At 53.4% G+C, this 22293-nt stretch overlaps 7 protein-coding genes across 7 annotated transcripts; 4 read left to right on the forward strand and 3 right to left on the reverse strand.

The window, feature by feature from the left end:
* Positions 1-1130: 1130 nt before the first annotated feature.
* CH63R_04517 (Gpi inositol-deacylase) lies at positions 1131-4830 on the forward strand (the record flags this gene model as incomplete). The annotated part of the gene is made up of 2 exons (XM_018299492.1): positions 1131-1931; positions 1984-4830. 2 exons carry the CDS (start codon positions 1131-1133, stop codon positions 4828-4830), a joined length of 3648 nt encoding a protein of 1215 aa, XP_018160738.1.
* A 1371-nt stretch (positions 4831-6201) lies between these two features.
* CH63R_04518 (Major facilitator superfamily transporter) lies at positions 6202-8096 on the reverse strand (the record flags this gene model as incomplete). Its single annotated transcript, XM_018299493.1, has 3 exons — positions 6202-6886; positions 6945-7918; positions 8007-8096. The coding sequence occupies 3 exons, from the start codon at positions 8094-8096 to the stop codon at positions 6202-6204; spliced, it is 1749 nt and encodes a 582-aa protein (XP_018160739.1).
* A 1839-nt stretch (positions 8097-9935) lies between these two features.
* Positions 9936-11489, forward strand: CH63R_04519 (Serine incorporator; the record flags this gene model as incomplete). Its single annotated transcript, XM_018299494.1, has 3 exons — positions 9936-9986; positions 10054-10133; positions 10187-11489. 3 exons carry the CDS (start codon positions 9936-9938, stop codon positions 11487-11489), a joined length of 1434 nt encoding a protein of 477 aa, XP_018160740.1.
* A 665-nt stretch (positions 11490-12154) lies between these two features.
* Positions 12155-13519, reverse strand: CH63R_04520 (Cystathionine beta-lyase; the record flags this gene model as incomplete). Its single annotated transcript, XM_018299495.1, has 2 exons — positions 12155-12220; positions 12275-13519. The coding sequence occupies 2 exons, from the start codon at positions 13517-13519 to the stop codon at positions 12155-12157; spliced, it is 1311 nt and encodes a 436-aa protein (XP_018160741.1).
* Positions 13520-14635: 1116 nt separating this feature from the next.
* CH63R_04521 (ATPase) lies at positions 14636-16096 on the reverse strand (the record flags this gene model as incomplete). The annotated part of the gene is made up of 4 exons (XM_018299496.1): positions 14636-15134; positions 15201-15573; positions 15637-15919; positions 15983-16096. 4 exons carry the CDS (start codon positions 16094-16096, stop codon positions 14636-14638), a joined length of 1269 nt encoding a protein of 422 aa, XP_018160742.1.
* Positions 16097-16846: 750 nt separating this feature from the next.
* Positions 16847-18402, forward strand: CH63R_04522 (Chromosome segregation protein; the record flags this gene model as incomplete). The annotated part of the gene is made up of 3 exons (XM_018299497.1): positions 16847-17672; positions 17726-18127; positions 18188-18402. The coding sequence occupies 3 exons, from the start codon at positions 16847-16849 to the stop codon at positions 18400-18402; spliced, it is 1443 nt and encodes a 480-aa protein (XP_018160743.1).
* A 1225-nt stretch (positions 18403-19627) lies between these two features.
* On the forward strand, positions 19628-22024 carry CH63R_04523 (GPI ethanolamine phosphate transferase 1; the record flags this gene model as incomplete). The annotated part of the gene is made up of 5 exons (XM_018299498.1): positions 19628-19805; positions 19876-21431; positions 21485-21672; positions 21727-21838; positions 21899-22024. The coding sequence occupies 5 exons, from the start codon at positions 19628-19630 to the stop codon at positions 22022-22024; spliced, it is 2160 nt and encodes a 719-aa protein (XP_018160744.1).
* Positions 22025-22293: the final 269 nt, after the last annotated feature.

The raw sequence follows: 22293 nt of genomic DNA on the forward strand, positions 1-22293 counted from the left end.
TGACAGTGAGCCGACTGGCGCAGACACAGCGTTTCCTGGAGAAACAAGCGGAAAACGTTTCATGTCACATTGAGGGAACCATAAGCGGTTGCGAGAGCCAGGGATGCCGGGCTAGCCCAAAGGGCAACAAGCCTATGTTGCAAGAACGAGTGAAAATCAACAGATAAGTGCATGTGTCGTCCTGTGCGAGTCGAATACACAGCAAGACAAATCTGCTGGAGAGCAAGTTCGTATGAGTGCAAGAAGAGCGCGATTTTAGACATCTGCAGCGTACCATTTGATAAGTACCTAGATAAATGTCGGCACTAGGTTCTGAAAAGCTCCCAATATGACACATGGCGAGGAGCGAATCGAGTCCAGCCGGGTGCTTCGGGATGAGTTGACAGAAATATCTTGCCGCAAGAGCCATTTTCCCCAAAGCCCGGCCTTCTACCCCTTTCTTTCCGCTAGTCTTGGGTATCTCCCCTCATCTATGCACAATGGGCCTTGCATAGAAGATTGTATTGAGGTATTCAGCAAAAGGCCCCCCCTTGAGGAGGAGGAGGGATATTCCAATTGTGGCCGCGCGGGAGGGTGGAAGGCAGTGGATGACAGAGATATGACACCTTCCTTCCCCCCGTCATTCTCTGTGTTGAGGGAAGGCACAACGCCATCACCCATGGGAGAGATTAGCTACCATCATATGCGCTTTGGGGGGGGCGCGTTAAAGGGGGAGGGATGTCGGTTGCTGAGCATCGTGCTGCAGCGCTTGTCGGGACGTTGACACAAGGGGGGCTCTTATCAGAAATGTACCACCAACTTGAAGGCTCGTACTGTTACCGCACCACAGACAGTGTAGTTAGATACAACATCAGTACCTGAGCGCGCCAGTGACAGCAGCAACAGGTAGTCTGACAGCACCTGCACCACCACTGCGTCGCCCAAGGAAAGCACGTTCTTTTTTCTTCTCTCTTTCGTCCCTTCCTCCCGCTACTGCTTCTTTGTCGTCGTCGCCATCGTTTCGCTCCTTAGGTTTCCTCCTCTCCTTACAGCCAAGAGCCAAAAATACGCACACACCCCCTCCCTCGAGGCCCGATTCAACGAACGAACGCTTCCTTTTTGTGGAAGACTCGAGCGAGCCCTCTCTACTCATGAAGAGGCGCTCGTCGGGTTTGACCGACGACAGTGACGAACCTCCTCCCGACCCTCCTCCTGCTGCTGATATCCTTCACCATCAATACCGACAGCCTACCAGGAGTCAAAACTCTTCACCACCGCCCCGCGATTCCAAGCAGCCCGCCTTTGCTGCCGCTACCGTGGCCGCAGCTGCCGCTGCAGTTGTTGCTGCCCCGAGGTCATCTTCCGCAAGGAGTAGCAGTAGGCTCTCTAGCCACTCCAATTGGAAGCTTGAACATGGCCCAAATGCAAATGGATCACAAGATAACCATTCCTTGACTACGTCTTCCTTGCCGCTGCCCCTCTCGTCCCCATCGCAGGACGCGCCATCGGCAGCCTACCGAAATAACCAGCGTCAACTCCCAAACCACAGTCACTCCCAAGTTATCAGCGACGAACGCGACATCGTCAACCTGCGAGACGACCAGGACGACGACGACGACCAGGACGACGACGACGACATCCCTCGAACTGACCAGATTGCAATGAGTAACGAGAAGATGCCCGACGTGCGCTTCGCAGGTCGCCGCTCCCGATCTCGCGGTCCTTGGTCCATCACTATTTTCGCTTTGGCTGTCACCGTTCTTGGCATCACACTACTTTGCGCCATATTGAATTCCTCTTGGACTCGCCAGCTCGACGCAAAGGGATGTCGTATGTCGTACATGCGGCCCTCTTATATTCGATTGCGGGACTTTGACACGGAGCACACTCGCTTTGCGACAAAGTACTCTCTATATCTGTACCGTGAGCAGGGCGTCGACGACGAAAGAAAGGTTGCCATTGACTCTCGCTCCCCTAGCTAGGCAAAGTACTGATTATTTGCAGTTGAGAGGTGTTCCTGTGCTTTTCATACCAGGAAACGCCGGAAGCTACAAGCAGGTTCGGCCGATAGCCGCCGAGGCTGCGAATTACTTCCACGAGTCTCTCCAACACGATGAGGCCGCTACTGCCGCAGGCGCTCGCAGTCTCGATTTTTTTACTGTCGACTTCAACGAGGACATCACAGCCTTTCACGGACAGACCATGTTGGATCAGGCAGAGTACTTGAACGAGGCCATCAGATATATTCTATCTCTGTATATGGATCCACGCATGTCTACGCGTGACCAAGACTTGCCGGATCCTACGTCTGTCCTTGTTCTGGGCCACTCCATGGGTGGTATCGTTGCTCGCACCATGCTCATTATGCCAAACTACCAGTCGAACTCGATCAACACCATCATCACCATGTCCGCTCCCCACTCGCGTCCTCCCGTGAGTTTTGACGGGCAGATTGTTAAGATCTATGACGATATCAACGACTATTGGCGACATGCATACTCCCAAAAGTGGGCCAACAACAATCCATTGTGGCACGTTACTCTCGTCTCGATTGCTGGCGGTGGCTTAGACACCGTTGTTCCCTCCGACTATGCTAGTGTCGAGTCGATAATCCCCGAGACGCATGGTTTCACCGTCTTCACCACCGGCATACCTGGTGTATGGACTAGTATGGACCACCAGGCCATTCTGTGGTGCGACCAATTTCGCAAAGTCGTTGCTCGTGCCATGTACGACGTCGTTGATGTCCACAGATCTTCGCAAACCAAGCCGAGGGCGGAGAGGATGAGGGTCTTCAAGAAATGGTTCCTTACCGGCATGGAGTCCATCGCGGAGAAGACCCTGCCTTCGGAGGGGCCAAGTACCCTGCTCACTCTCGAGGACAGCTCGAATGCGATTAAAGCACAAGGCGAACGCTTAATCTTGCGACAACTTGGGCGCGAACCGAAGCCGCAAGCCCATTTGCTTCCGGTGCCTCCCCAGGGATCTCCAGAAGGCAAGCGTTTTACTCTTCTAACCGACACCCCATTGGATAGACCAGGAGAACATGGGAGACTGGAGATTTTGTTTTGCAGCGTTTTCCCACTACAACCGGGCCAAGCGACCACCTTGTTCACCATGAACATGGACCTCTCAGAAGGCAGCACTCGGTCGACCAGATTGGCATGCAAGAACGCTGCGTCCGACGCTATCATATTGCCCCCTTCGACACGATTTCGTCATGAACCGTTCTCCCTGGACAACGAGCCGGCGGCGAGGCCCTTCTCGTATCTTCAGTTCGATATCGAAGACATAGCGGATCATCAGTTTGTGGTCATTGTTGACAAGGCTGTGAGGCCGACCGAAAGCTTCGTGATAGCCGAATTCAGTGACTATTCTCAGTCTCACAGACGGCGGAATATCAGCCTGCGCCGACTACTCGCATTTGGGATGACGCTGCGACTCCCATCGAACCGTCCCATGGTTGCGGAAATCAATATACCTACGCTGCAATCCAGCCTCTTGGCTTTCAAGTTGGAGATTGGGAACCAAGCGTGCGGCAACACACCGGAGCTCTTCTCTCCCCTGATTCGACAGCACCTGGCTCAGCCCTACGAGTCCAAGTTTTTCGTCAACGCGAGACATGCCAGTATCAGCATGCACGGCGTCGCCCCGTTTGTTCCGCCTCCCCTGAGGCTCAAGGGACACGATGAACAGGGCCTCAGTCTTCAGTTTTGGACTGATCCGACATGCGAATCTACCATCCAAGTCAAACTAACGGTTGACGCATTAGGCAGCTTGGGCAAGCTGTACATGCGCTACCGAACTGTATTCGCAGCATTCCCACTGCTTGTGGTGACCCTCGTGCTTCGCAAGCAGTTCCGGGTTTATGATACCACCGGCACGTTCATCTCCTTTTCCGAGAGTCTCGATCTCTGCCTGCGGCAATCCGTACCTCTTATGCTCCTCTCTCTGACGTTCCTTTCCTTGTCAATGACAGGATCCTGGTCGTCAGGGCCGGCTGTATTTTGGCACTGGCGCAACGCAACGTCTACAGGAGCCGATTTTCACAGCAATGACCTTCTCACGGGCACACAGGATCCTTTTTTCTGGTTCTTGATCCCTCTCATTGGAGTCGTTTGCATCGGTGTATGCGCAGTCCTTCACTATGTCACCCTGGCTTTGACTCAGCTCCTTGGCATCGTCTACGCGTGGGTGGCCCTCCAACCCTTCGGCCAGGCGCGAGATGAGCGCCGACGAGCGCAGTTGCCAATTTTTGTCTCCTCGTCTCCTCGACGACGCATGGTCACCACGGCGGTTCTTCTGTTCCTGGTGTCCACCTTCATCCCCTACCAATTTGCGTACTTGGTAGCGTGCCTTGTCCAGCTCTTCACCGTCGTTCGCGCGCTGCGGATTGCCTCAGAGCTCAAGTCTGGGACGAATTACGATTTCTACCATTACGCCCACTCAATTTTGCTGCTCATGCTCTGGGTCCTCCCTATCAACCTGCCAATACTGGCTGTGTGGATTCGCAACCTCGCCGTTCATTGGCTTACACCCTTCTCCTCGCACCACAATGTCCTCTCTATCATGCCCTTCATTCTTCTCGTGGAGAACTTGACGACGGGAAAGATGGTGCCTAGAGTCACCGGGAGGATGAGACATCTCACCAGCGTGCTTCTTTTTGGTACGGCTATTTACGCTGCCATCTACGGCGTTTCCTACGCCTACATGCTACACTATCTTGTCAACCTGATAGCGGCATGGTTGGTTGTGATCCATTCGACCGCTGATAACTGGCCTCTCGCTGGGTTCAGTTCAATATTCGAAAGCAGTCATCTCGAAGCCCGTAAGCGTGGCAAGACACCTTGACGGCGAAATAGACACCCGTCTGTTTTGGAAAAGGGCCATGACATTGGCAATGCCAGCTCGTTTGAGGAAGAGATTGAGCTTCTTGGAAGCCTACTTTCAACATCACCGTTCTTCATGGTGTATATACGATAAATGCGGTCCGCTCGACCGGGCTTACTTTTATTTTAATCTGGATTCACGACGTTGAAAACGCGGAAACCTTTGTTTCTTTGGTATAGACACTTTCAGCTATTTGCAATCGACGTTAGGACTGGCTTGGTCTCGACGTTTAGGGCGGATATTCCAGGCTTATGGCCACAACGCATTGGCGTTGGCACAATGTTTCTGGGGGTTTTATCATTTATTCGTCTGCATCTTGCATCGGCTGGGGAGTTTGTACGGTTCGCGCGTTGAAGTTGGAGGCGTCGAAACGAACACGAACATGTTTCCCTACGAAATGTCTCGGAAGCTCTTTTATCTTGTTCTTCTGCCTCTTCCCTCTTCGCCTTTTGCCCGGTAGATATCAGGCCTACAATTAGGCGTCCGCCTGGACAGGCGTTCCCGCATGGTGGACTATAGGGTACACAAGAGGGGACTCCTTTTCTCACGGTGTTTTTGCGTAATGCCAAACGGAGGTCTAGTTTTTCTTGCTATTTTTCTTTTGGGCGTTGGAGCTCCGACCATGGTTTTAATCTAGTAGCGGCCGAGATGAAGCTTTACGTTCTTCATACAAGTGGTAGGCATGCACACATTCGAAGCGCACATCAGCGGAGGGAAGAAGGCTAGGGGAACGAAGCGCGGGGGGGGGTGGATGAAGAGAAGGAGAAGGATGAGGAAGCGATGGTCGGCCCAAAGAAGCGCGCGGAAGCTGTCGATGGCGGCGGTTGCTGTTCAGAACGAATGTGATTTGCTAAATCCAAATTCGGTTCTGCTGCCCTAGTTGAATTCCCTATATCTGCTTGTGACCTTCCTTGGTTTATTATGTATATGCTTCATGTTTTGGCTCCGTTCTATATGATTGGATTCGTTTGACGCCTTGCCCATATCGGCAGCACCTTGGAAGTCTCATCATATAGCAGAAGCTTGCAGAGGGTCCCGTAGCAAAGATTCAGAATAACTCCTGTCAGCCTTTCTAGATAGTGAACGGTACGCGAACGCGTGCCAGCAAAACAGCCTGAAAACGCCTTTCCTCCATCTATCCCTTGCCCACGGCTGTCGCATTGTCAAGTGCCCTACAATGGCATCCCGCTCCAACTCCCGTCCTCGATGAAAGGGGTTTTTGTTTTATAGCGCAACAGGTAGGTGTTGGAACCTCGCCGAAAGTCGGGAAGCATCATACCCACCTTCTTTGTAATGTCCACGTTAGCGATACCTGTACCAGATAAGTACACTTCAGTCATGCTGCTCGGCCTTGCTCTTTTCTTCCTTGGCCCATTTGACTCGCTGGTGACGGATAACCCAGAGCGTGAGAAGTAGACCAACGGAGCATGCTCCAAGCGTCATGAGGTATGCTGCACGGTAGCATTCGAGCCCGTCGTGGCAAACACGTTCGCCATCAGGTCCGAGAATGCTATGCTTGTCGTAGATCTTTCCATAGAAAATGTTGAACACGTTGCCGGAGACGACAGGCGAGAGCGTCATCAAACCCCAGTTTTGGCTGAGCCCGTGAATTCCAAAGGTTTCGGCAACGATGGAGGGGAACACTCCGAAAAGGAAGCCGTAGGCGATGCCAGAAAGTCCAGAAACCAATCCAAGTAAATGAGGGTTGATGACGTGGAGAGCCAGAATTTGAGCGACGAAGAAGACGACACTGGACGCTACTAGGCACCAGACTCGACTGCCGTGGAGTACCTTCACGATGAAGTCGGAACCAACACCTGTGACGTTCAAATCAGCTCGCGTTTCGATATAAGTAAGGATTCTCGGATGACGGTCGTACGTACCGCTGAGGAGTCTGCCGGCAAAACTACAAACGGATAGTATGGATACATGCATCTGTTGCTTGGTGATGAGGTATGCCTCATCTACTGACTCGTCCCAGTGACGCCAAAGTGCTTTGACGTCGTTTCCAATGTTGCTAGAGAGATTGATGTCAGCTCCAGACGGCGAGCAGTCTTGGAAAATTTGAGACTTACTTGATAGTCATCAGACCAATACCGGTGAGGATTCCCATGATGATAAACAACTGCCAAAAATCGACCTCACACAGAAGTGCCCAACCACGAATATCTACTCGATGAGAACGATCCAGATCAACACTACTCTGTACAAAAACATCACCAGGCATAGAGGAGGAGCTCGACACCAGCGAGGACGTCTCGTCGGGCTCATAATCATCGGCATCGATGTTTTCGATTTGCGCCTCATCAGCCTCGCGAGACGGTGCAGACGGTTCGCTTTCTGAATGAACCAGCTCGTGGTCGATGGTGGAGTTGATTGTGGTGGTGGTAGTAGTGGTGTTGGCAACTTTAAGCGACGTACCAGGTTCAGTCAAGGCAGTACGACGTCCATGGCCAGAGAAATTGGGCTTGACCTCTTCCGAGGACGTACGGCGAAGATGTTGTGAGCCAGATAAACCATCGCTGGCGGGAACGCTGTGGTAGCTGGAATGTGGCCAGACGCGCAGGAAAAAGAAACCGAGGAAGGTCAGGCCGCAGGTTCCAAAGGAGAGCAGGGCCAAAAAGGCACTCGTGTTGCCTGGGAAAAATATGGTTCCAAAGGTCGAGAAAAAAAAGGCACTCAGACCAAAAGCAGCCAGGGGAAATGCCGTTGCGGTGCCCCGATGGTGTGGCCAGTTCAAGGCAGACGTCTTGACGGCCGCCGCGAAGGCCAGACAGCCGCCGAGGCCGGTCAAATAGGAAAAAAAGCATAGAAGCGGCACGGGAGCAGCGGCACGGTCGTAAGCGATGTGGAAAGGGAAATATCCAACGGCGAGCAAGACAGAGCCTAGAATGACTGCAGAGCGAGGTCCTTTGTGATCAACGAGCATGCCGACGGGGACGCCCAATGAATACATCCCCAAATTGGCGGAGAGACCAATGACGTTCGTTTCGGTCGAGGAAAGCTTCAATCGCTCAGCGAATTGAGGTGCCCATGCTGAATAGACGTACTGAAGATGGCATGTCAGCAAGCTATTCGACCCTGGCAAATGTGGAAGATGGGGTGATGAAGGAAACGGTTCGATCGCGCCAACTCACGTTGGTACCGCAGGCTAGAGAGATAACGGTAGCTGCGACACTGGCAACCAGGCGCGCGCGATGCAGCTGTCTCTCCCGTTGATTCGTCATGTTTGCCGTAGGTCCGGAGTCAAAGAAGAGATCCGGCTTCTCCAAGTATCATGCTTTGATGTCCAGGGAGGAGCGCGGAGCACAATCGATCGTTCGGTGGCTGGCAACGGCGATAATCGGCATTCGGAAGCGATGGCGGCAATGATTTGGAGTCTTCGCCTCGTGTTGGAGTCAATATGTGACAGGTATGATTGGTTCAATGCACTATCGGAGGCGCAGAGTTCATAGCTATACGGACGAAGCCAATAGCATGCAACATGAAGAACAGGCGGCGGGAGACGATTCGAAGTCTGTAGTGTGTAGCAGGACAGGAGAGGGGAGGTGATCAAGATTAAGAAGAGCAAGAGCGGAGTTTGTTGGGTGGTAATTCGTAGACGGGAAACGAAATCGGGACGATGCCGGATCCCTTATCTTTTGGGACGGAAATCACGAAATGCTTTCGTAGTGCCGAAACCTCCCTGTCCTTTGCCAATGACATGTACGGATACGTGTACAGTGAGTGGTTCGAGGGACCCATCCCTCCGACCGGGAAGGTAATGGGAAGTAAGGCAGGGAGATGGGGGGGCCCCTGGCAGCTCCTTGGTTGGAGTTGTGATGCCGTAAATTCACAGCTAAATAGCCCAACAGGCTACGTAACGAGTACCAATTACGGCACCGACATTACATACTGGATACGTAAGGGGCTTCGTACCCAATACATACACTTGTAGTAGGCAACTCTGGGCAACCTTGGCTCGATGCTGTGCGCCGTGCTGTGCCAGGCATGTGTCAGCGGGGCTGGGGCCGTCCTCTCTTCTTCAGTGTCCCACCCTCCTGATCCAGAAGCCAAATTGCCATGCGCCGCCATCGCCAGCTGACAGACCTTGAAACCTATTTTGCATGCTCACACGCACTGGTACCGATGGCACCGGTCAGTCGAGCGCCGCCAACACGGTTCGCCTTGGCACGACCTTATGACGCTAGCTGTGCGCGAGACAGTCTCATTGTTTGTCCTATATCTTCATCAGGGTTGGTTCACGCTACACATGGGAATGAGTAGGTCAGTCATTTGACCTCGTTCAAGAGCATCATACATTGAACGCTAGCGTATGTAGCTGTCGCGGGGCTGGGAACTCCCCCGGACTGCTCTGTAAAGAACAAGATGGGATACGTCACTACGGATGAACTGATTAGAAAAGGTAGTTTGGCCGATTCATACAATCCCACAACGGGCTTGTCGTTTATCGACGATGTTGTTTGACGGTAGGAATTTCGAAATTCCTGCAATCGAGGCTTCGTCCCCACCTTCCGACTCGACATTTGATAGGAAAGATAACATAGCACCGCGCTGATTTACAGTGTGCAGAACAAATCCGACAAGAGGTGTGGGTTCAACCGCGACAACAACAGCAGGCTTCGCACGCAAGATAGCACAACCATACCGTGCCTAAGACAAGTGTCTGGCCTCTGGGAGGGACTCTACTGTGCAATCTTTGACTATGCGTACAGGGGCGGGTGCGCCAGAATGGAAGGTGGTTCCACGCGCCGCGAATCCGTTGAAGATGCCGAAAATCGGTGCATGATAGATGGCCGACTTCGGCGGAGAAATCTGGGGTTGGGTCCGGGTGGAAGGTGCAACATGACATGACCCACCCGGTCCCATTTGGGCTTGCGTTTCTGGGGACTACGTAATCTCACGTGCACTCTCAGCCTCTGTCGCCCAGGCCGACGCAAGCATATGCTCCGACTGCTGTCACGACACCATCAACAATCCTACCTTCCGCCAACCTATCACGATATTTGCGCAACGTCGCTTGCACCACATACGACTAATCGCGCATCCTGTACACAAAGGACACCATGGGGGCGTTGTTGTCTTTGCCGCTGATGGCGGTGCCCAGCATTGGCACGGTATGTCGCTTCGCCTCTGGATTGTTAATTCCATGGTGATAGTTCACCGTCATCTAATGCTCTACAGGTCATAGGGTTCGCTGCCAGTTGCTGCGGTGCAGCAACCTGCTCAGCTGTGTGCAGTGCTTGCGGGAAATGCGGCAACAGGTATACTCCCTTCGATCCTGGGTGAATCGGCCTAATCTTAACTTCGTCCGCAGTGTTGCCACGCGTATTGGCTACGCCCTCATACTCCTTGTTAACTCGATTTTGTCCTGGATAATGCTCACTCCTTGGGCTATCGAGAAGCTCGAACACCTCATGCTTGACTATGTCAAGATCGACTGCCCCAACGGCCAGTGCTATGGCTGGATGGCTGTCCACCGCTTCAACTTCGCCCTTGGCCTCTTCCATCTTATCTTTGCCGGCCTCCTCTTCGGCGTCACGTCTTCCAAGAACCCGCGAGCCGCTATACAAAACGGATACTGGGGTCCCAAGGTCATCGTCTGGCTTGCTTTCGTTGTTCTCTCTTTCCTGATTCCGGACGAGTTCTTCCAGTTCTACGGCGCCTACATCGCCCGCTTTGGTGGAATGCTGTTCCTCATCCTCGGTCTCATCCTCCTTGTTGATCTGGCACACAACTGGGCCGAATATTGTCTCGAACAAATAGAGGAAACCGACTCAAAGATTTGGCGGACGGTGCTCATCGGCTCGACATTAGGCATGTACCTCGCCTCGCTTGCCATGACCATTGTCCAGTACATCTTCTTCGCTGGGTCCGGTTGCTCTATGAACCAGGCTGCCATCACCATCAACCTCCTCCTTTGGATCGGTATTTCGTTCATCTCAGTTCACCCCACAGTCCAGGAGTACAATCCCAAGGCTGGACTGGCCCAGGGCGCCATGGTCGCTGTCTACTGCACGTATCTGACCATGTCCGCCGTCTCAATGGAGCCGGATGACAAACAATGTAACCCTCTTGTTCGCGCTCAGGGTACTCGGACGACCTCAGTTGTTATTGGCGCTGTTGTTACCATGCTGACCATTGCGTACACCACTACGAGGGCTGCCACGCAGAGTCTTGGACTAGGCTCCTCTGGCGGCATCCGACTTCCCGAGGAGGACGAGCACGACCTTGTCACCCAGCAGCCCAGCGGCCACAGGCAGATGCGAGCCGAGGCGTTACGCCGCGCCGTCGAAGAGGGCAGCTTGCCGGCAGATGCTCTCTTGTCCGATGACGAGAGTGAGGCTGGCAACAACCACACCCATGGCGACGATGAGCGCACGAGGACCCAGTATAACTACACCGTCTTTCACATTATCTTCTTCCTGGCTACGACGTGGATCGCCACACTATTGACTCAGAGCTACGACGATCAGAACGCTGATGGCAACTTTGCTCCCGTCGGCCGATCCTACTGGGCCAGCTGGGTTAAGATCGTGAGCGCCTGGGTCTGCTACGCCATGTATGCCTGGACACTTGTGGCTCCGGTTATCCTTCCAGACCGCTTCGATTTTTCATGATTCTTCTCAGCTGCATCATCGAGTCTTGTATCTTACATCCTTGTTTTTGTCTCAAATCATGGCAGGCCGGAGTTATTCGGTGAGCTTGTTTGGGGGCAGTTTTTGTAGTATATAGCATGTACAATGAGCATTGTCTCACATTTTTGGTCTTCTTCCGGTCATTCGTGAGACAGTCGAGGGTATGTATAGCCCGCTGCGACGGATGGATGGCTACCTGGGCCAGGGTGGTGGTGGCCAGACCGGCGGCGATGGCGCTCTTGAAATAATACATGATCATCCGATTAAGCAGGTTTAAAATTAAGAATGACTGAAGAACACCTGACACACAACACCATATTTCAGCATGTCCAACCCTCGTATCGAGCAATCTTGAGACATGCGTGTACGTCCACAGAGCGCTTTGAGGAAAAGGTGCGAAAGCGACAGAATCGGTTATATTGTGCTGAAGCAACTTCATTCGAGTCAGTAGCCGGGTGGTATAGGCTTTGCCCTCGGCCCTCCATCATCAACTTGATCTTTGTGTTCTCCAAATCGTTTCCCAAAGATACGCTGTCGAACCTCATCATGCTGCTAACATAGAGTTTCTTCCATTCTGAACCACAGATCCAGCCAGTTCCAGCCAAGACCAGGTGTGATGCTTCCATGTCTGGCCACATCTTTCAGGCTTACTGGGTAGATGCGGTAGCATGAAATCCTTCCAATGTAACGTTGACCGCTCCGGCCTGAACGAGCTGCCAAGACAGTTAGTTTGACTAGCATTGGTGTGATCTGAGATGGTCACTTACAGCTCGGGAGAGATCCTCGATCAAGTCCGTAACATCCTCGATGCCCACGCAGAGGCGGATGAGGTCCTCCGGCATCTGCCTCTCCTTCCGGGTTTTGGCGTCGATGCTGGCATGGCTCATCTGGCAAGGCATACTGATCAGGCTGTTTACACACCCGAAGCTCACGCTAATGCTGTACAGCTTAGCAGCTTCGACAATTCTCTCTGAAAGAGCGGCATCGCCAGTCTCAAAGGACAGAACGGCGCCGGCGCCACGCGCCATGGACCAGTGCAGGTCGTATTGAGGGTGGGACTTGAGTCCCGGATAACGAACCTTGAACCCATGGGACTCAAGGAATTCGGCGATCTGCTGGGCGTTGGCCTGCTGCTTCTCCATGCGGATAGCCAGCGTCTTGATGCCCCTCATAAGGAGAAACGAGTCATTGGGCGAAAGACCGCATCCGGTGGCGTTAATGGTGAAGAAGAGCTTATCTCCAATGGCTGAGTCGTTGACGCCAATCACGCCCGCCATGATGTCGTGGTGTCCAGACAGATACTTCGTTCCCGACTCATACACAATGTCGGCACCAATATCCAGGGGGTTCAAGAGCATGGGCGAGAGCATGGTGTTGTCCACAATGACCAAAGCTTTGTCGTTGGCGTCATGCACAAGTTTGGCAATGGAGGGGATGTCAACAATCTTGATCAATGGGTTCGTCGGCGTCTCGAGCAGAACCATGGCCGTCTTGTCAGAAATAACGTGGCGAACATTCTCGACGTTGGTGGTGTCGACATGGTGAACGATGATCCCCTGGTTCGAAGACAGGTATGCAAGTAGCCGGTTAGTGCCTCCGTACAGGTCATCGCCAGTGATGACCTCGTCACCCGGGCGCAACAGGCGAGTAATGACATCCAGAGCACCCATACCGGAACCAACGGCGAGGGCTCTGGTAGCGTTCATGATCTTAGCCAAGTGACGCTCGAGGTGAGTGCGGGTCGGGTTGCCGGATCTGGTGTAGTCATATTCGTTGCCACCAGTCGCAGAAGTTTGTTTGAAGGTTGCGGACTGATAGATGGGAATGCTCGAGGCGCCATACTGGTCGTTGCTGTCAGTGTAGACCAGCTCGGTGGCGAGGGCATAACGGCGGCGGCCATTGCGAGGACTGGACGGCGCGGGAGATGGAGGGAGGTCGTGACCGTCGAGGTCAACCCGCTTCAGAGGATTGCTGGACTTGGCCGCAGCTCCGTTGTTGGGCGGTGTAGACATGATGGGGCAGGTTGGCTCGTAGCAAGACGGCGTAGCGTAAGCTTGAGAATTGCAAGGTTGGCCAATTGAAAACAGTGAGTGCTTCACGATGTTGTCTTTTGATTGATTCGATGACAAGACGTTACGTAGGTGAGTTTGTGGGCCTTTGTAGTTGACGTTTGAGAGCGGAAACGAAGATTCCGTGGAGGCGTCGAAGGATCGAGTACAGTACTACCGCTGGTCTCGTCAAGAGCCAGACTTGTCGCCGCGGACAGACTGAATTGCTGAGCAAATCAATCGTCCAAACGCAGCACCGGCGTACTCGATTGAAGCAGGTGGTTGGCGGGGAGGGCGAAAAGAGTTGATGGAGGCGTGTAGGTGTGTAGGAGAAGTTTTACAGCGACGTCCAAAGGGGACCGACGACGGGCTTGACCCAGGAGCGTGTGACTCTACCTACCTATGTAACAATGCTGACAATGACTGCTGTGGGGCACCGCGGATGACGTGATTTGTCGGTGTGCCCAGCATCTCCCGAAAGTCGGCGATGGCGGGGCGGCCTGAACCCTGGACATGGGTGCGCGGAGGCGAGAAGCAACGTTGGTATTGGTCAATGCACCTGGGCATGCAGGACCAGGGCTGTATGTCCGGAACGTTAGGGCCAAGTACGGACGTTCACTGCAAATGCTTGCCAAGCACCTGGGAAAACCAAATGGTTGTTGACATGAAATGGCGTCTTCTCAACAATATCGTAGTAATTCATGCCAGGAAGAAGCACTCACTCACCACGGGGAAATCAAGCCCAGACAAGAGCTACTGTAAGCAGGGCAGCATGCACTCATGTATTCTGTCGGCAAGAATCTGGAGCTTAGTAGCTGTCAGGAGAGGCGTGCCCGTTCCCGAAATCAGCCCCTGGCCCCGTATCGTACTCCCATTGGTGTAACAGGCGCATTCTAAAAGTACTCGGTTGCTTCAAGCTTGACCCTTCCTTTATACTCATCTCCAAGATCTCCAAGTCCCAGACAATCGCCTTCACACACAATGTTTTACATGCTAGTTTACAAACACATTTCCCCAGGGTATGTTTCGTGCTCAAACAACCCATTGTTTGCTGTACTTTTACCAGGCGATGAATTCATCTCAGCCCAGTTCCTCGACCATGTCTTCGTAGTCATTAGTTGTTGATGCCTTTGCTGAATGCTTTGCATGGTTGTCCATCAAGATCTGGCCCCCTCCCTTTCTTCCAAAAAAGTCTTCTGTCCGGATACCCCGGAAGTGCTCAGGTGTGATGCTAGACATGGAATTGCCGCTTGCTCGATGCTCTCGCATGTATTCGCGGACCGGCGCCATGGCGGCATCACGGCACGCTTCCTTAATGTCGCTACCTGACATACCAGCAGTTACTTTGGTGATGTATTCCAGACTAAATTCCGGGTCGGTCTTTGTATCCTTGAGGATGAGCTGCAAAATTCGTCTTCTCTGCTCCTTGCTTGGTAGAGAGACAGGAAACTTCTTGGGCATTCGCCGAAGAATGGCCTCATCAATGTCATGTATCCTGTTTGTGGCACCGAGAACAACAATTCTTGCAGGCATGCCTGATGAATTTGAAGACGTCAAACCATCCCACAAAGTCATAAACCTGAGCTGTTAGCCAAAAAAAAAAAAAAAATTTTTTTATCAAGCAGTTATCATTGCGCTGACTCACTCTGCCTTGACCATACCGCTGGCCTCATGCTCACCACTTCTTCTCGTGCCCAAAACCGCATCAATCTCGTCGATGAAGATAATGGCAGGCTGCATCTTGCGAGCCAGTGAGAACACAGCCCGGACCAGTTTGTTGGAGTCGCCGTACCATTTCTCAGTCACAGTCGAAATGTGCAGGTTGATGAAAGATGCGCCACTCTCGCGGGCAACTGCCTTGGCCAGCATGGTCTTGCCACATCCAGGGGGGCCGTACAACAGGACACCAGAAGGCGCGGACAGAAGTGGCGCCGCATGCGAGTACAAGTGTGGCATGGTGAGAGGATAAATGACAGACTCCTTAAGTTCATCGATGATGTCCTCTAAGCCGCCAATATCTGCCATGCCTCATTAGCGGAATCCCAGGCCTCACATGCCGTGCGGATGTGCGACGCGCTTACCAGAGAACCCGATGGGAATGTCCTCCGGAGCCACCATTTCCAGAGCAATGAGGTTCTCGTATTCATTCAATACCAACTCTTCTGGCTTCGGTCCGCGGCGAGACACATCGCTGTCGTCTGACGCGTCTTCGCCAGGCTTACTGGCATTCTTGCCTTTGCGTAAACGTTCCAGGTGGGCCTTTGCCTGCAACCGTGCTTGCTCGTGCTTCTCTCGATCGGGGTCGGCAAGGGTGTTGGTCAGTGACGACAGGAAGTTCCTTGCGAGATACACGCCGGTTGCCATCTACAAAGTCATGTTCAGCCCCCCAAGAACGCCGCCGCTTCTCTGATGGAGCAGTTTACGTACCATGCCAGCCACTAACAGCAAGTCCAAGGCAAAATCGCCCAGACCCTTCTTGCGGTCACCCATGCCAAGGAGTTTTCCAACGGAACCCAGCAAGCGGTCGAGGTCGCCCGTCATCAGTATTGGCGTCGCGGCGAAGGCCTGACAGGAAGTGGTCGAATTTGCAGATGGTATGTGATGTTGCGGTGGGTGATCGTTGTTGATCGGGTGGTTTTTCGCGAGGAATTGCCCTCGTAATGGAGAGCAGAACGTCGTCTCGAAGTTGCAGATCGGCAAGCAAAGACAATGTAGTGGCTCGTTACATAGGGCGCACCGGGTTGACAGAAGCACGGCGGGCGGCAGACGACGTGGCCCTCATCCAGAGACTGAGCCGAGTGAACGCCACCCGCGCGGTACGGTACAGATTCTCTGCACTGTGACCTGGAGGTCAGCGGAATTCGCACCGCCACATATACGCACGGTCCACATTGGACCAGGCTAGGTCCAGGGGGGTTGCTCCCGAACCCTTTGTTTACTTTTTCGTCGCAAACTGCTGCTGTCTTTGCGTACTGGGCTGGCTTGCACGGATTAGCACCCAAGCCCCTCTCGTCCCATGCTCCCAGTCGGAATCGTGAACTGCGCAACTTTGTGCTCCAGACCTCGTGTTTGCCCATCGAGAAGGAACATTGAGACAATCAGACATTCTCGAACAAGCGGAACACGGGCACTCCAATTCCAGTAACAACCAACGACATACGAAATACGACCCACGATCCACGACCTACCTAACGTATCGAGCGCGTACCCGGTCATCTACCTAGGTAGTGCGCCTATTGCGCACTTTGCGCCCACTAGCCTACTCATCACAACACTCATCTTCCAGCGCGAATGTCTCGTGCTGCTCGGGCATCCAAGTTGCTAGCATTAGCGGATTCAGATTCCGACGAACTTTCCGGCCTTGGCGCAAAGGCCAGCAGCGGCCGCACGTCAGAAGAACAGAAGATGCCGCCGGCGAAGAAGGCCAGGGGTCGACCTCCGGCCGCCAATAAAGTCAGGAAGCCAGCGCAAAGAGCGACGAAAGCTCGCACGAACACCAAGATCGCAGCAGTGGTAGAAAAAGCAGAATATGAGGATGACGTTGACGCTTCGACCAAGATCCATGGAAATTCTTCGAAGAAGGGGCGCAAAGCAGCAGCGAAGTACAAAGGCGACGATGAGGACATAGCCGAAACGGATGAGGAGGTCACTTCTTCGGTTAAGCTGAGTGTCGCCAAGCCTAGAGGGCGTCCGAAGGCCGTAGCTGCAGCTGCAGCAGCATCCAATACAGACGAATCAAAGAAGATACAGGAGTCCATCCTGAAGCGCACCTCGCCGGTGGCCAAACGAGGGCGCCGCCCCGCGATCAAGTCAACAACGAACGAAGACTCGGAAATTGCGGAGACACAGCCTGAAGATTTCATGGACATTGACACAGAAGTTGATGCCGAATTCGAGGACTTGCCGGCACCACGACAGCCTGTCCACCGTTCCAATAGAACCACGGAGAGCTCGGGCGTGGAAGCAAATGAGGTGGTGTTGAGGCGGCGGCTGGGCGAGACGACAAGAAAATACGACAATTTAGAGGCAAAATATCGTGATCTTCGGGACATTGGGGTCAAAGCAGCCGAACGAAACTTCGATATTCTTAAGAAGGAGAGCGAGGAGCGAGCGAAAAGTGAGTACTGAAGCGGAGGACCGCGAAAGGACAGAGTGCTAACTATTTCCAAGCTGCGAATGAACTCATAAGTCACCTCAAGGCCGATCTTGCCGTGCAACGGGACTTGGCAAAGGCAGGACAACAGCACCAGAAGCATCTCCAGGAAATGGAGGCGAAAGTGACAGCATTGACCACGTCGTTGGCCGAGGCGAAACAAGAAGTGAAGACGCTATCGACGAGATTGGCCGCGAGCAGGTCCGCTGAAGCTGCAGCAAGTGCCAAGGTGGTTCCTGGTAGTGCTGTTAAGAGTGGAAGCGCCGCTGCTGCTCGAGCTATCGCAAGTTCAGATGCGGTGCAAACGGGGCAACTGAGGGAGGACCTTTATGGCGATTTGACCGGCCTTATTGTCAGGTTGACGAAGCGCGACCCTGCCGGTCAGGTCTTTGACTGTATACAGACGGGAAGAAACGGAAGTAAGTTTCCTCCGTGGCAACAGTGCATCGCATCGTCTTCTGTTCTAACTGCGTTTCCAGCACTTCACTTCAAGCTTGAAGTCGAGAGCGAGAGTTCAGGCGAGCATTACGAAGAAGCACACTTCACGTACAAGCCACAGTTGGACTCAAACCGGGACCGAGACTTGATTGATATGCTCCCTGATTTCCTGGTCGAAGAGATCACATTCCCTCGACCACATGCCGCGAAGTTCTATGCGCGGGTGATCAAGTCTTTGACAGAGCGCATTGATTAATCATGTCGGTATGGATGGTGTTCTTGTCGAGAGTAAAGGCTTTGCGTGGCGGCAAGAAGCGTTTGGAATTGGACGATACGATACCCCACTAAGACCCTGTTTCTTTACACTGCTTGGATGTAAAAGGCCTGGTCAAGGCCTCGACTTGAGTTGTCAGCTGGACACGGATTATATCTGACATTAGAGACGACGGTTTCCGAATCAAGGCGCAGAGAACCAGCCGCCAAACCAGGCGCACTGCGAGTATAGTTTCATCGCGGCCAGAAGCATGCATGCGAAGCAAACAGCGATGTGGATCGTCACATTGGCTATTGATGTTGTTCAGAGAGGTTCCCAAGTACCCACCTATGAAGCCTGAGCTGAACTAGTCTTGACAGTGAGAGAGAGCCTTAGTAAAAGATGATTGTTGGAGCCTCATTTGCGTGGTTAACAGTAGGCACCTTGATGTCTGGGAAGCCCGTTCAGGGGATGTGATTCCGGATTACACCATATCATCGAAACTGCATAGAAAGGGGGGGCAGGGATGGGGGATTGGCCAGCTGGATTAAGGCTCAGGTTGGCAGTGGCTAACGTTGTATCCAGGATCAGGCCTTCAAGCCCCGGGTAGGTGCAAGTAGCCGCTCCCGCTACATAGTGGGGTCACTGAGTGTCAAGGTGGGAACCCCTGAACTTGTACCTTTGGACCCCCTGCACCTCCAAAAAATGGGACGTTGCGGGTTGTCGACGTGTCGCGAAGAGACCAATATTTTCCGCGTCGATGCAACAATCGGGACAGGTCGAACCTGACTGTTCGTGGGTATCACACTGAACGGAACGGCTGTGCTGCCCATCTCCCATGGGTTTGAATTAAATAAATAAAAAACCTCCAAGAAGAAATTCAATAACTCAGCGCCGCGCATCATCAACAAGGTCCGGGGAGCAATGCGTCACGAAGCCAGATGAATGCGCCTCCACTCCCTTGCGTAGAAGAACCCCCCTGGTCCCCTTTTCACTTCACTCTCTAATCCCGGTCATCTCGCGCGACGACTTGAGCGCAGAACCGGTCGAACGAGCTATATAACCCGACCTGTCCTGGCGAGTCTCTTCCTGGGCCATTGCCAGCTCAGCTACTCCCACGCCTCCCAAGGAGCTCAAGCGAAGCGACAACGCGACACCAAATACTCGACGAGAGGCAAGCGCATTGCGGCCACACCAAGAGTTCCTACTCTTGGCTGCTCTGTCCGCCATGGCTGTCTCTTCGCGCGCCGGCTTTCTGGCCGTTGCAGTCGTCTTCCATCTTGTCTACATTTACTCCATTTTCGATATCTACTTTGTCAGTCCAATCGTTTCGGGCATGAAGCTTGTCCAGATCGACCGGCCCGACCATGTCAAGGCTCCTGCTGATCGCTTGGTTTTATTCGTTGGTATGCGCCCATTCTACTCCCCACGTACCCGGGGCCAACATGCGAGCAAGCTTCTAACGCTCTAACTTAGGAGACGGCCTGCGAGCCGACAAGGCCTTCCAGTTTTTCCCAGAGCCCTATCCCGAATCCGAGGGCGACCTGGCCCCGCGGCCTCTGGCCCCTTTCCTGCGATCCCGCGTCTTGGAGCACGGCACCTTCGGGGTGTCGCATACGCGCGTGCCCACCGAGTCTCGCCCCGGCCATGTTGCCCTCATCGCTGGTCTATACGAGGACGTCTCGGCAGTTGCGACTGGCTGGAAGCTCAACCCGGTCAACTTCGACAGCGTCTTCAACCGGAGCCGCCACACTTGGAGTTGGGGTTCTCCCGACATCCTTCCCATGTTCCAGGAAGGCGCCGTCCCCGGTCGTGTCGATTCCTACACCTACGGCCACGAGTTTGAGGACTTCAGTCAGGATGCTCTGCAGTTGGATTATTGGGTCTTCGATCACGTCAAGGAGCTTTTTACCGAAGCGGCCAAGAATGAAACCCTGGATGCTGCCCTCCGTCAAGACAAGGTGGTCTTCTTTCTACATCTTCTTGGGCTAGACACCAACGGACACTCGTATCGTCCCTACTCGAAGGAGTATCTCAACAATATTAAGGTCGTGGATCAAGGCGTCAAGGAAATCACGGCGCTCATCGAGAAGTTCTACGCTGATGATCGGACTGCCTTCGTCTTCACGGCGGACCACGGCATGAGTGACTGGGGAAGTCATGGCGATGGCCATCCAAACAACACTCGTACACCCTTGATCACCTGGGGCTCTGGCATCGCTCCGCCGGTGCTCGCATCCGATTCTGTCGCTCCGGGGCACGACGAGTACTCTTCCGACTGGAATCTTGACGGTGTAAAACGCCACGACGTGGCGCAAGCCGACATTGCGGCCCTGATGGCATATTTGATTGGCGTGGAATTCCCTGCCAACTCAGTCGGCGAGCTTCCCCTATCGTATGTCTCGTCGAGCATCGACGAGAAAGCGCAAGCGGCCTTGGTAAATGCCCGCGAAATTCTTGAAATGTACCGGGTCAAGGAAGAACGAAAGAGGGCCACGGAACTGCGCTATCGACCGTTCCGACCACTGAGCGACACGGATCTCACCCCCAGCCGTCGCGTGGAGGATATTCAACGCCTCATTGACGCTGGAAATTACGAAGAGGCCATTGAAGAGTCAGCTGCTCTCGTGAAGATTGCCTTGGAAGGTCTGAGATATCTCCAAACTTATGACTGGCTCTTCCTCCGCACACTGATTACCATTGGCTATCTTGGGTGGATGGCGTTCGCACTCACTGTCGTCGTTGGCTTGCATGTGTTGCGAGGCAGCCACCCCCCTTCTCATACGACCACGGGTACAACAGTGTTCACATCCATTCTCGCAGCGCTGTACGCGTCTTTTATCGTTTCCAAGTCACCGGTCACCTACTACGCGTACGGATTTTTCCCCGTTGTGTTTTGGGAGGAGGTTTGGGCTCGACGCGGTTCACTTGCTCAAGGGCGCCATGTGCTTTTCGGGCATATCAAGACTGGAGGTGGCGTGGCTTCATTCTTGTTGAACGTTGTGGTTTACATTGGCGTGATTGTCTCTCTGGTAAGCCATTTTCTCATAGTTTCGACCGTTGTGGTGTCATTAACACGGCCCAGGCTCTAGGATACATACATCGCGAGGTGTTGACCGTCATTTATGTCTTTGCGGCCTTCTGGCCTATGACTTATGGCTTGAGGTTTCTCCACACGAACACGTTGCTATCTGTGATCTGGTTTGTCTCGTGCCTCGTCATGAGTGTGTTCACGCTGCTTCCGGCTATGAAATCAGAGGATATCCCTCTTATGTATGTCTAAACCGGCCGTCCCCGTGAGTCAATTCATAGACTTACCCACTACAGTGTTGCCGGCGGAAGCGTCATGGCGGTCATTGGTCTGGCCTATCTTGTCTGGGAAGAAAGGCTCCTGGCAAGACCAGCGCTGCCGACGGCGAGGGCCTTGACTGGTATCCAGGTAGATAGATGCATGCTCATTCCGGGAACCTTCCTACACAGCTAACACGGGTAACAATAGGTCGGCCTCATCCTGCTCGCCATCGTAGTTACTCGATCCAGCACCTTGTCCCTCCAGGCGAAACTAGGGCTGCCTCGGGGCAATCAGGTGGTTGGGTGGATCGTTCTGGGTAAGCGCACATGGTAACTAGACGTTGGATGGTGCTAACCGTTTTGTAGTTATTTCGCTGCTCATGCCCTTAGCCCATCGCCTCCAGCCCAACAATCACTACATGCACCGCCTGATGACTATGTTCTTGACCTGCGCTCCGACGTTTGTAATTCTAACCATTTCCTACGAAGGTCTTTTTTACGTAGCTTTCAGCATTCTGTTGGTTGCATGGGTTGGCCTTGAACATCGCGTATTCGTGTTGAACAGGAGCTCTCCAGAGGAGCAACGCCTTCAACACAATGGCA

Source organism: Colletotrichum higginsianum, chromosome 3, assembly GCF_001672515.1.
Source record: "Colletotrichum higginsianum IMI 349063 chromosome 3, whole genome shotgun sequence".
Lineage (NCBI taxonomy): Eukaryota > Fungi > Ascomycota > Sordariomycetes > Glomerellales > Glomerellaceae > Colletotrichum > Colletotrichum higginsianum.